The following is a 12,793-nucleotide window of genomic DNA, read 5'->3' as shown; positions in this document are numbered from 1 at the left end:
TAATTCTTCCGTGTGTGCTAATGCCACCAACTCAATAGACAAGATCATTTGTTTCATTTTGGTTTAGGTTTCAAGAATTCTCAGCCTTCCCTTAACTTTATAATTTTGAGAAAAAGCGAGACAGTTCCACAGTCAAGTAAACAAAACAAAACACATGTGGAGAAGTCTAGCTTCTGTCCCTGCGCTTCCATACCATGGCCTGTGCCTTGTGGGGTCACACGGGAATCCTGTTTTTCAGAATGTTATGGTGTGATCCTTCCATTTGAAAAAACAAACAAATACACACATACACACCCTTTTTAAAATAAATAGTACATATAATATGTACTAGTCTATCCACGTTTCTTTTCTTCATGTAACAATACATCCTGGAAATCATTCCGCAATTGTATATAGAAACATTCTGCCTCTCTTTTTACATCTTATAATGCTCCACTGTGTGGATGTGCCAGAGTTTATTCAACCAGTTCGCTATTGATAAACATTTAGCTTGTTTCCAGTTGAGTAAAGAAAATCTTTTAAATCATAGGAGCAACAAAACCGAATGGACAAAGTTTTAAAATGAGTATTTGTAATTTTTCCAATGCTTTCCAACTTACAGAAGGAAGAAAAGACATGAAAGGACCCCAGATTCCAGCCGGCAGACACATGATAAGAAGAATAAATTGCAGGACAGATCTAAGCTGAGAAAAGCACAGTCGCTGGTGAGTATTGCTTTCGAAAGATTCCCCACGATAATGTTAATGAAAACCGCTGGGTGTCTAATCCTGTTCGTGAAACTGAATTTGTTGTTTTAAATCAGAATCATTAAGTGGTGATTTAAATCCAGGCCTCAGAAACTGACAAGCTGTGTAACCTTGAAGGCAGCCTTTATTTAATCTCTCTGAGCCCTGTTCCCTGTTCTATTTTTTAAAAAAATGACTAGATGAGCTGATGTGTATGAATCCACTTTGAGAACTGTGCAATATAAAGGGAGCATTATTGTCATTAGGTTCTTTCTTCTGCTATGAGTCCTTTGTGAGGTTCGGTGGGGAGAGTTCTAGAAATTTCTCTACAGAAAATTCCTTACCTATAGAGTGAAGGTTCCACTGACCTAAGAAAAAGGGATACTTTCCATAGCTTTCCAGCTACCAGGGGAGTATGATTATAAAAGTGCATTTCAAGTAACTTCAGAAAAAGTGAATTCAGAATTTTTCTTTCCCTAACGAAAAAAAAACAGCTAATTGACTCCCTAATAAAGTCAGTAATTGTGTCAAGGAAGCATTATCATCTCATAGTGGTTTTCCAGACTGTGGTTCTGTACCCCCCATGGATCCCTCTTAGCATATATGAGTCTTTGGTGCAAAGTAGGAGGGAATAAAGGTGGAATAAAAAAATCATATTATTATTAAAGATTTAGGAAAAAAACTGAGGATACATACTCAAGAAAAATTAATATAAAATAGATATCCATTGGGAGAAGAAAAAGTATGTACTGATGAATAAATCACTTTGATACCTCTGCTTTAAAGCCCTATTACTTTCTGTTTAAATTTATTTTCAAGTGTTATCATGTTAAAAAAAAGGAGAGAGAGAGAGAAATGAGCTTTTCAAATAGGGCAGTTTGTATTCCGAGGGACCAATTTTGTGGGACTGGATGAGGCTTATCACAGGCAGATGCACCAATGCCCAAGGGAATGGGGAAGCTTAAAGCAGAGCAGTAAAATTGTCAGTGAAAACCATTAATTGAGAAAAATAACTTTATGAGGCTTACCACACAGGCCATTCAGGCATGCTTCTGTCTGGTCTCCCCGCCCCTCCTCAGCCAGCAGTGGAAGAGAAATCCAGGGAGATCAGGGAATTGAAGGGCGATAAAAGTTGATGGTGTTGCATGCTTACAAATGAGCAGCACAGACAAACATTTCTCTAGCTTAAAAAACAAAACAATCACAACAATGAAAATCAAAGGCTAAACAGAAGCCTCCCCCTGGGCTTCTGGCATTAACCATCTGTCACGTACTAGCAGGGCTTGTTTAAGCTAAAATATTTGTTATAAATTAAAATTTTTTAAAGTTGCTGCTAATTAAAGCTGAAAGGGAAACCAGGGCAAATTAAACAATGATAAAGAACAATGAAGCTATTAATAAGTGAAGTGCGTGACTATATTGATCTACTCGTATTGTTAGATAAATATACTAATTACGATCACTGTTTATGCTTAGTAGTTTTGCTAAGAAGCATAAGGCATAATTAAACCTTCCAAAAGTGAACAAGGATCTCTGACTGGGTGGGGGCCACAGGCTGAGTGTGGCTAAGGCCCCCTCTCCAGGGGGTGGCAGTTTGCCCTCACTCTAGGCGACTACCTCCTAGGAAGTACGCAACCACCTAGGTGATGCAAAGTGATTGAGAAAATGAAAAAACGCTGGATGTGGGGCCTGAGAGAAGAGGAAATGGGTGTGGAGGAAATGTAGTAAGGGAACCTAAGGAGAGTCGGGAGAAAATAAAACTCTGACAGCTGCAGCTGTAGAGTTTGGTAGATGTAGCTGAGGTGCAGTTGCAGTGGGAAAAATCACATGTTCATCTGTTAGAAAGTTCTCGTATCATTCAGACAGGTTTATCTAGGAAGATTTCAGTGGGATCTATTAAAAAAGGAAGCAGGCAAGGACGAGAGGGACAAACCCCCAAAGCCTGCCCGAGAGGGTCCTGAGATCTGAGCACGTGAGTGTTCCTTGCTCCTTGAAAACAGGAAATGGAGCATGTGATACTTGGAGAAGGTGGAGATTTGTGAATGGAAGGACTGGAAGAGGGGAAAAAAGCACAAGTGTGTAAAAGCACCAAGAAGATTCCTTAGGCCTTGTCTTCAGGGCTTTTAGGCCACTGGGACCATCTTCACTTTTTGTGGGCCATGACTTAGAGCCTTCCACTGTGAGTGTTCTCTCTAAGGGAGAAACTTTCTTAGGGAAACAGTTTCAAATCTACGTGTACTGTTGCGAGCTTACATGATGTTGCCTATTATCTAATTGGTTTGAGTTTGCAGAGCCCGCCCCTGAAAAGGGTACCTGATTTCCTCAATTCTTGTGCTGCTCTGTTACAGCTGCTCCATTGAACCACCATTGATGTCTCCATCACTGATGGAAGATGGGAAAAGAGCCTAGCTCTTCTCACTAATGCCTTACAATTTTGAGCATTGTTTATGGAAATTCTGTAAATGTCAAGAAATGCCCAACTATCAGTTATTATAAAATTCCACACAGAACAAAGTGATTTAAAAATATAAACATCACAGTAGAACTAGGTACCATTTTAATTAAACTCCAGAGATTTTCCCATCTCATATAAAGGTGTGAAACATAAAACATTTTTTAATCATAACAGCTGGCCCCACAATTCCTCTTCAGGAAGGGTGAGGAGGGAGCTGTCTCCTTGGGGGAAAGCCATTTATGAGCTGGTAGAGAAAGATGACACCTTGCGGGCTTGGACGCTATGGGGCACCTCCACCAGCGGAGGGGAAACCTGCTCTGCTGGAGCTTAGGAACGTGTTGTTTCTGCTCCAGCACGGGAAGAGGAGGGGGAGTGGGGGACCAGGGGAGGAAAGAGGAGAGAGAAGCAGGTCTGAGGGCAAGAAGCTGAGATGAGGTAGGGGAGAGACGGGAAAGTGTTAGATAGTAATACCTCCCATTCTGATCAAATGCATTTGCTATTGCTGGGAAGTAAACCCTGCCTTCCGTTCCTACAGTAAATTCTATTCAATTTACACACGGACGCAAGATCTCTCAAGTCTAATAGGCCAGGAAGACAAAAGCCCCTTGGGACAATTCACAAAAACCCAGGGGGTGGGCTCCCCGGCCCTGGAATTGGACTCAAAGGACCCCAGCTGACATCTTGTTTCACGTTCTTTTTTTGCTTTTTCCTACCAAGTTAAGTATAAAAACAAATACCTTTTGTCTCTCACTGAACTTTTGCTTGGAGGTTAGCTGACCTCACTTCTAGGTTCTGATTTGGCCACGGATTTCAAAAAGCTTGCTGTTTCAGGGCATTCATTGTCCTACAGGTAACAAAAGCCTTTAATTGACTGCTTACTCTAATTGCTCTAGATAAGACCTTATCTTTTCCTGTGCTCTGCTAATTCCAGCCTCTGCAGTTACCTTCTTCACCTCTTTCCAGAATCACTTGATTGTGATGAGTTAAAATGCTTCTTTAAGCTTTCTAATTTTTAACCCCTCTCTGGGTCAAAGGGGGAGGGAACACGAACATACCCAAAAGGCATTCCTGGTTCCTGTCATGGAAAGAATGCTGCTTTAAGAATCAGAAAACTCAGGTTTCTAGCCTCAGCTCTACCATTAGCTTCGTGCTCACACAGCCTCTCGGAGTTTTCGTCTTTCCATAAATAAAATGAGAGTTTGGATTCCAGCCTCTTTCAGGCTAGTGCCTGGTCTGCAGCCCCTGCAGCTTCCTCCCATGTTCGCTCACCTCTCTCCTGCCACCGGAGGGACAAGCTCTTATTAAGGTGACTTGACACAGAATAACCAGAAGGACCCATCACTTTGTGAATCCTACTTAGGAAGCATAAAAACAGGTTTCTGTCTCCCATCTTTTTTTTTTTTTGAACGTTAGAAAATACAATGAATTGAAACGGAAGAATTGATGAAACGAAGCTGTGTAGCGGTTTTCTTGTGGGCAGTCTTTGATAGACTTTCAGTTCCCGTGACCTCCCCGGAGTTTGTTTTATCATGTTCATGTGGTTTGGATGTGCAGAAGTAAAACTATCCATAGGAGAGATCTTTAATTATTCAGTTCCATCAGTGGCATTCTTGAGAGTTCCTTTGGGAAGGAAGAATAAGAAAGAATGTGGGCTTTGCGGTCAGAGGGAACCTGAGTTCTTGTACTAAACTGTGCTGCTTTGGATAAGTTACTTAACCTCTCTGAGCCTCTGTTTCTTCATCTGTTAAATGGAAATAATGATTGTTGTCAGAACTAACTGGCAGATATATTAAGCATAATTTATGTTTGTGTTCTCCTGCATTTGATACCATCTCATTTTTCACTTTGCTGACCAAAAGCAACAGGTCTGGGGATTAAACAGTCCACTAGGTTCATTGCCTGATACCACAATTTTGGTAGCTCAGTGAGTTTGGCCACCGAGTTACTAACCTTGCAGAGACTCTGTTTCTGGCCTGTGAAATGGAATTAGTAACAACAGCAACCTCACAGCGTTGGGAGGTGGAGGTAAAACATTTGGCTCAGCGCCTAGCTCAAAGTAAGCGATCAGCAAATAGTAGCTAGCAACGGCGATGGCGGTGGCAGCAACCGTCAGGATGACACCAAATCAATGGGCCAAGAAGGCAAGGAAAGACAAGAGCCAGCTGACGGTGAGCAGGAGCTGGGAGGGGCCAGCCAGGGGCCAGAAGGAGGCTCCAACCAGCGGAATAAGCCTCTCTTTCTCCTCTTTGCCTTCACTTCTCCCCAGTTTTCTTTATCTTTTCCCTTTGTCTTTGCCCTCTCTCGCACTTCCCACTATGTAAAATATGGTTGCATCCAGAGCTGTGCGAAATGGGAATCAGGTTCTTTTCTCTCCCCGCCTGGTGTCTGCTCCATCTCGTGCCTATCTGTGTACACGGTCATGCATTTGCCCCTCACCTGGAGTGCACAGGGCAGGTGTGTGCAGGACTCGGTGCCCTGAATTCTGGGTCTTGTGCTTTCCACTGCTTACTTGTTGCTTCTTAATGTCTGAGACCTCAGAGAAGAAAAAGCCTCATTGCAAGAATCCTGGGGGCAAAGTAAGCACTCAGGGGGGACCCCACTTAGAGCCCCTGCATTTCTCCTTTGTCCGTAAAAGCATAGCTCACTTGTTCTGTCTTGTTGCCTCTTCTTTTATCAAGTTATGACAATAAATCACCCTGGTGTTTCCAACAGGAGTGATCATGCCTGCTTCTCTCTCACTGAAGAGTGAGACTGGGGCCAAATGGCTACTTGTTTTTATTTAAGAGTTAAACAGTGACCGTTTGACCAAAATTGCCTTTTTTTCAGGTTCTATTAGAAGAGAAGAACCGTGGTTATGAGTTATATAATAGTATTAGTTATATATATTATTTATGACATTGTAGTTGCTGTTACTACTACAGCTCCAAATATATAAATATATGTATGTAGGATATGTATTTGTGTGTATAACATTTAGTATCGTAATATAATATTTCAGCACAAACTATAGTAGAAACCAATTTTCTGAGACATGGATGTTTTGAACTATGCGCTTACAGTCATTACTGACAAACAACCATTGAACTTTACGGCCTACGAATACTTTGCAACACACCCCTCCCTTCTTTCACCTACTTGGGAAACTAAAGGCCACCCTCACATAGTCTTGGGTTTAAATTTCAAAACTCTGCCTAGAGTTGCTTAGCCTTCCTCTGCAGCCGCAGCGGACAGTTTTACCCAAGGTGCCTTAAAACAGAAACCAAGAACAGGGGCCTGTGGCTTCTTTAAAACCGTGTTGATTATTTCTCCCTAACACCTTTCCCCTGCTTCTCACAGGAGCAGAGAGGACTAGGAAGAAAAGGGAGCACCCCCTCCGTAGTGTTGACCTAAGCAGGGGCCCCCTAGAAGGGTGACCAGGCAGGTCTGTGCGGCCTTCAGGGCTCCCAAGCAGACGGCAGGATGGTGGGGGTCCTCCTTCCAGAATTTCCCGGTGGGAAAGTCCGTGAAGCAGCTCTACGCTGGGGGTGACGCCTCCACTCAGCTGAAGCCAGGATGCATAGTCAGCCCTCTTAGACTCTCCTCTCAGAAGGAAAGCCCTCGCGGTGGACCCTCCCCAGCCATCTTCCCTGTCCTTGGGGAGCCTGTACCCCAACCAGTGGCTCTTAGGTATTACTCAGCCCCCCACCTATGCTTACACAAGTTACGGCAGTGAGTCAGAGCTGTGTGTCTAGGAGTAAAGCAAACAAACAAACAAACAAACAAACCTTCTGATGTTACGATTTACAAACACAGTAATTCCTATTTATATGTAGTTTTACCACATCATTCCTGAGCTGGGAGTCATAACAAAGTGTTGCAGGTAGGTTTATTTTAAAGGGGGATGTGGGTGGGGTCTCCTACAAAGTGAAGATTGTCCCCCTCCGTACCTTTCTGTACCATGTCACAGGCTTGGGAAGATTGAATGATGGAATGTGTGCCTGACTCTCAGCCACACGCGCAGCGGTCAGATATTTGCAGTTACTGTTGGTGCTGGTGGGGGCGGGGGTGCTGTTTCCAGAAGTGTGACGGGCACGTTGCAGGGCTCTCGTTGTCGATGCTGCTTTCATCCGTCTTTTCCTACCCACGTACTCCTTTACCACATCTTTTTGTGTCAATGATCATTTGCAGATTTCTGCAAATAACGCAAATGGAAAACAACAGAAAATCCAACCAGGGAGAGACAAGACACGGGTGACTATAGAAGCTGGCACATACAAGTTGTGCCCTGTTGACAGCCCGTCTTGGGCCTTAGCCTCCTCTTTCCTGGGCCGGTCAGCCCCCGTAGCCTCTCGCCAGCCTCACTCACTTCCTTCTGCCCAATCAAATGGCATCCAGCCTGAAGACAGGGGTTTTCTGTCTTGTTTCAAAGTCCACCTGCATGGTGGTTTCAGCCATTTCTCTGAAATGGTGAAGCATATTACTTTGTGTGTTTGTTCATTTATTCAACAAGTAGTTTACAGGCACTGAACTAGGAGCTAGGGGTACACCTATAACAAGATACATTCTCTGCCCCCCAAATACTCCTCAGTGGGGGGTGGGAGAGAAGTTCCAGTCAAGCAAGGGGTAACTCCTAGGTATCAGGGTTAAACGATCGTATTAATGTTCCTGCCACCAGTCCCGAGACTACAAACACAACAGGACATGCTAGGCATGACCTGGCACTTACGCAATCAAAAGAGAGTTGAACATATTGGCCAAGACCTCAGGAGAGAGAACAGGCAAGAGATGTCTATCTAGCAATTGCAGATTACGGCCCTGGTTGGCCAGGAAACGAACCTGGAGAATTCCTGATGGATAAAGCATGGCCTTACATTTCTCTTCTTCTGCGTCCTTTCATTTAAAGACGTGATAACAACATGCAGAGATAGCATTGGGTAACTGTTTCTAGAAGAATAACAGCAAGTTCAACGGATGGGAGAAGTCACCTGATTCCATCACCTGATCCCATCCGTCTTCATGGGGACAGGCTGAAGAAAGGAACACTCTGTAGGGATGCTCCAGTGCCTGGGTTCTTGGTAGACAGTGTGGCTGTGGCTGCCGTTAGCCCATCAGAAAACAGGCGAGAGCAGATAGGCCTGCACCTATGTGAAGATTATTCGTATCAGCGTTGTTTTTGAGCAAAAGAGTGGGAACAGCTCAAATACTTATATGGTTCATCCATAAATGAGCTACAGCACAACCTTTGGAAGACTGAGGAAGTTCTTTAAGCACTGACTTGTATCACCTCAGAATTTACGTGGATTTTAGAGGCTCTGGGCCAGGCACTAGGAGCTCCTACCCAGCCTCGGAAGAAGAAGTTTCCTGTTATTTCTAGATGGTCAGATGCATCTAGATCAAGATCCAGGACTGTCAGATTTGTATGCTTTTATATAACTTCCTCATGGTTTCTCCTTAAATCTTGTCTGTTCTCTTGTAATGGTGATCATTAAAGTCTTGCAATGAAGAGGGTCTGTGAACTTTCCTTCAGGGGCAGCAAGGCCGTGTGGAAGCAAGGAGACCGGCTTCTCAGAGCCAGTCTTGAAGGGAAGAGAAACGGTGCAACCCGGATAGGAGGAGATGATGCGTGAGACAATGGGAGGCTGGGGAGGCCCCAGGGGCCTGCAGCCGAGGAAGGGCCGGCATGAGAGGAGCCTGCCTGGGCCTGTGAACCTCCTGGGGGGACTCGGGAGAAAGAGGTCCTGAAATGCAGTGATACATCAGTTTTGCACCATGATAGGATTAAATTTGAAATTGTTACAGGGAAGGTGTGACAAGCTCATTCTTGAATCAGAGACCTAGGTTTTTTTCTTCACTCAACAGGTATTCTCTTATTTTCATTACTACTAAAATAGCACGAAGGAGCACTTCCATTTATTGTCTTACCTTATGCTAATCTTAGGACAGCGCTGAAAACCAGGGAAGATATGGCGTATTTCTCCCATTTCTTCCTTCCTTCCTCTTCAAGTCTAACACGTTGCTGTGTTTAAGCCAGTTTGACCTACTCTTTCCCAGAAAAACCAGTAAACATGCATGGATCCCCCTGCTAGAGGCAGACAGTCATAGTTTCAACGAGGTCGAGGTCGAAGGTTGGAGCTTTGCTCCTAGGGAGCAAATATGTCACGTTTTCATCAGAAGACAAATAACTACATTCGGAAACAAATACTAAATGCCAAGAGGAAAAATATGTTCAGTGCTAAGTGAGAGGCCTTGACAGGAATCCAGCCTGGGCAGAAAGCCCTGAGGGTCAAGACACCCAAATTTCTTGGAGAAGGTGGGGCTCGAAGGGCAAGTTGTATTTGTATTTAGAGGAGGAGTAAAGAGAGCACGGGAGGTAAGACCAGCCTGTGGGGTGCATCTTTGTGGATTTAGAGGGACCCAGTCCCCTGGGGAAGAGGACAGGAGACAGCAGTCACTGGCTGATGCAATTTCTGATTCTTCCCAGATTCGTAGAAACCCTGTGTGTTGCAGACACATCTATCAGAGCGTTAGAGGGATGTAACGAATAATCTGATTACCCAGACTTGCCAGTGGAACTTGGGGCAATAGGAGGGGGATCGTGTTCAAGGCAGGCCATAGTGTCTGTGTGCTCAGGCTCCTTAGGTCTCTGCATGCAGCAAAAATAAGGGTGAATTTACAAGTTCCATGCAAGCTCAGCTCGTATTATTTCTCTCCATTCTTTCCTCTTCCCTTTCCTGCTCACGGCCAGATGTCGAGGAGAAACCCTTTCTCACTGTGAGTTTTGGTTGGAAGGTCACCCTGTGAGATTTGCCTTTTTGGAGAGAATGTGTGCATGCACAGACTAGTGGGGCGTAAATACGGACCCTGTACGGCTCCTCACCTGGTCCAGGAATCACAAGTCTCCAGACCCAGCCCTAACACCTTTCCCTTCCGCTAACTTGGGCTGCTGCTTAACCTGCCTGCTCTTCCGTCTGGATGGCCTGTAAGATGGAGATGTTAATACCTCCCTCCCTGCCTCACAGAATTTCCCGGGGTTTCCAGTGAAATTATGGCTGTGAAGGCACTCTGGAGATGAAAGGAGTTATTATTAGTAGCTCAAGGTGAAGACTGCACGGGATAAGGGGCGGTGCAACTGGCAAGCCTCAGTAAATCCCACCCAGGCCTGTGCTTTTATACAATTGTTTTACCTCATTAAAATATGTTTAATTATATAGCTTCCTCTTGAAGTGTTAATGACTCTCACTCTGCTGATCTCTTCTTCCTCCCTAGCTATCCCTAAATGCAGAACCCAGCTCCCCTCTGCAAGTTCGAGCCCGTCGGGCCTGGCCTCCCCACCAGGGGGTGGGGCTCCCCGCCAAAGAGGCGGCCGCAGTGCCAGCTCTCGCGCAGCTTCTTCAGAGACACTCTGGCCTTCGGTCGCTACCCATCCAGGCTCCGGAACTGAAGCTGATTTAAAGATGTGAAAAGATCTGTATAGGAATGACAAGAGGCTCCACACCTTGGAGCGTCGGATGTTATGTGGCTCCTCTGTTAGAAACTGTCGGTTTAGGTACCTTATTGTGAAAGTGAGTTCTACAGTGTTTAGCAAAAGGTATTCACGGCATAAATAAATGTTGACGTATTTACAGACTTGGATGGAAAGGTGGTGGTGGCTCCCACGGGGTTGATAAAGGGCCGTGCGATAGCCCCATTGACGGCATTGGGCGTGTGAGGCAGGGTCCCCCGTGGATACACTCAGCACACTTCCGAGGCTGCTTGAGCAGTTTACTGATGGGGCTGTTGCCATGGTGTCTCAACTTGCTAGGCCTTCCAAAACAAAGTACCGCTGCCTTCGTCCATTCCGGCTGCTGTAACAAAACGCCGTGGGTGGGGTTCGGGCGCTTATAAACAACAGACGTTTACGTCCTAAACAGTCTGGAAGTCCGACAGCAATGTGTCATCAGGGCTGACCTCTTGTGAGGCCTCTCTCCTTGGCTTGCAGACGGCTGTCTTCTTGCTGTGTCCTCACGCGTGTCCTCTCTGCGTCCCAATCCCCCCTTACCACAGGGACGCAAGTCAGGCTGGGGGAGGGCCCACCCCCATGGCCTCAGTCAGCCTTCCTCAGCTCTCTGAGGACCCTGTCTCCAAGGACAGTCACATGCTGAAATCCTAGGGTTAGGGCTTCAGCATAGAAACTGCGTGGGGGCAGGGAGGGAGGGGCACAGTTCAGCCCAAAGCACACACCGGGCAGGACTGAGAGAACCAAGGTGAGGTGGCAAAGCACCCAGGAAGTAGCAACTGCAGCATCTTTTGTCATCCTTTGGTCTGAAGGGGCAAAAGGGAAAGGACCTGTGGTTCCTGGAACCCAGTGAGAGCTGTGGCCCAGAAGAGAGGTGAACCAGCAGGATGTATGTCCCTCTGGGGGGAGCCCAGCCCAGGGGGAGGGGAGAGGGGGTGCACTCAACGTCTCTCTCCCCCTAACCTTTAACACTCCAATAGCACTTCCCTTTGGTCAAATTCCTGTGAAAGTCGGCAACAGAGACTCCGGAGCTACAGCTATTACCTGTCAGCCTCCAGCCAGGGAGTGGAGCTGGGGGGTGTGGCCAGGAGTCTTTGGGGAGGGGACGATGCATGTGTGACAGTGAGTACTCAGCGAATACTCAGCAAATACCCAGCACGATGGGGCTACTGTGCATGTTTTCGAAGGCGGAATTGTGACTGATAGTCAAGCCAGGGGTGGGCTTTAAAGAGTTATTGGAAAACAGAAAATGTTATTTAGCTGCAAAAATCTTAGTCATGCATCCTAAAATAAACCATTTAAGGTCATGTAACCATTTAAAGCTCCCAGAAGCTACCAATCTAGGATACTGACTCACCTAAGTGAAGCAGAATGATAGAAAAACAAAGATGTATCATGTGGTGTTGAACAAACACACTTATGTTCATATACTTCATACTGATATATATATATTTTTTTTGAATGGTTTAAAGTGGTGGCCTGGCATGATAGTACAGGACAGTGGTTTGGATGCCCAGGCAATCAGCAGAGGACAAAACATGACCAACTTACAGCTGACTTGTTGGCACCACTCAGGGTGAAGCTCACATGTGCCTTGGAGACAGAGAAGACAACACACCTAGATGAGACCTTCTGATCGTCCCATGGGCAAAGCAGGTGCTATCACTTAGGGTTTCCTCTGTGTAAGCCCTTGTGGTTCCTCCCAGGAACCAGGGGAAGCTGTGTAAGCTGGGGTGGCCTGCAGCTCCAGGATTCTGCACAGTCTGGCCCAGTAAACCCCTGTGATTACTGCAGGAGCCCATCACGTTGCGAGCAAATGTTTGAATAGGCCAGTCGAGAATGACCCCTGCTTGTTCTGGAACAGACCAGGATCTTCTGGAGCAAGGACATACCAAGAGAAAGACAGTCCCGTCCTTTATGAGTGGCTACCTCTTGTCTGAAGCTGCATTCGGGTTCTCTATTTTTATGGAGTTACTCCCAAAACTTTGTTGCTTTTAACAAAAGCCTGTTGTTCTACTCATGACTCTGCAATTTGAGGGACTCTGGGGGACAGCCTGTCTCCAATCCACACAGAGTCCTCTGGATCCTCCTGATGGAGAGCTGGAAGATCCACTTCCGAGATGGTGTAGGGACAGGGCT

At 45.8% G+C, this 12,793-nt stretch overlaps 1 protein-coding gene across 5 annotated transcripts in view; it reads left to right on the top strand.

Annotated features, from left to right (window-relative positions):
- The window catches only part of FBXO16 (F-box protein 16), a 41,647-nt gene extending 30,895 nt beyond the window's left edge, over positions 1-10,752 (top strand). For 4 of the 5 annotated variants that reach the window (XM_045831456.1, XM_045831454.1, XM_045831452.1 and 1 more), the window contains 2 exons: positions 602-704; positions 10,426-10,752. In XM_045831456.1, the coding sequence (XP_045687412.1) occupies positions 602-704; positions 10,426-10,611 (289 nt within the window). In that variant the 3' untranslated portion in view covers positions 10,612-10,752. Of the gene's footprint in view, positions 1-601; positions 705-9,904; positions 9,931-10,425 lie in introns of all 5 variants that reach the window. The other variant, XM_045831455.1, reaches the window with a different exon arrangement.
- The last annotated feature ends 2,041 nt before the right edge of the window (positions 10,753-12,793 follow it).

The sequence above is a fragment of the Phyllostomus hastatus genome, unplaced genomic scaffold (assembly GCF_019186645.2).
Source record: "Phyllostomus hastatus isolate PE091 unplaced genomic scaffold, TTU_PhHast_1.1 phas_contig_159, whole genome shotgun sequence".
NCBI classification, from domain to species: Eukaryota; Metazoa; Chordata; class Mammalia; order Chiroptera; family Phyllostomidae; genus Phyllostomus; species Phyllostomus hastatus.
The sequence above is the reverse complement of the archived record's forward strand: the minus strand, read 5'-3'. Positions and strand labels throughout refer to the sequence as shown.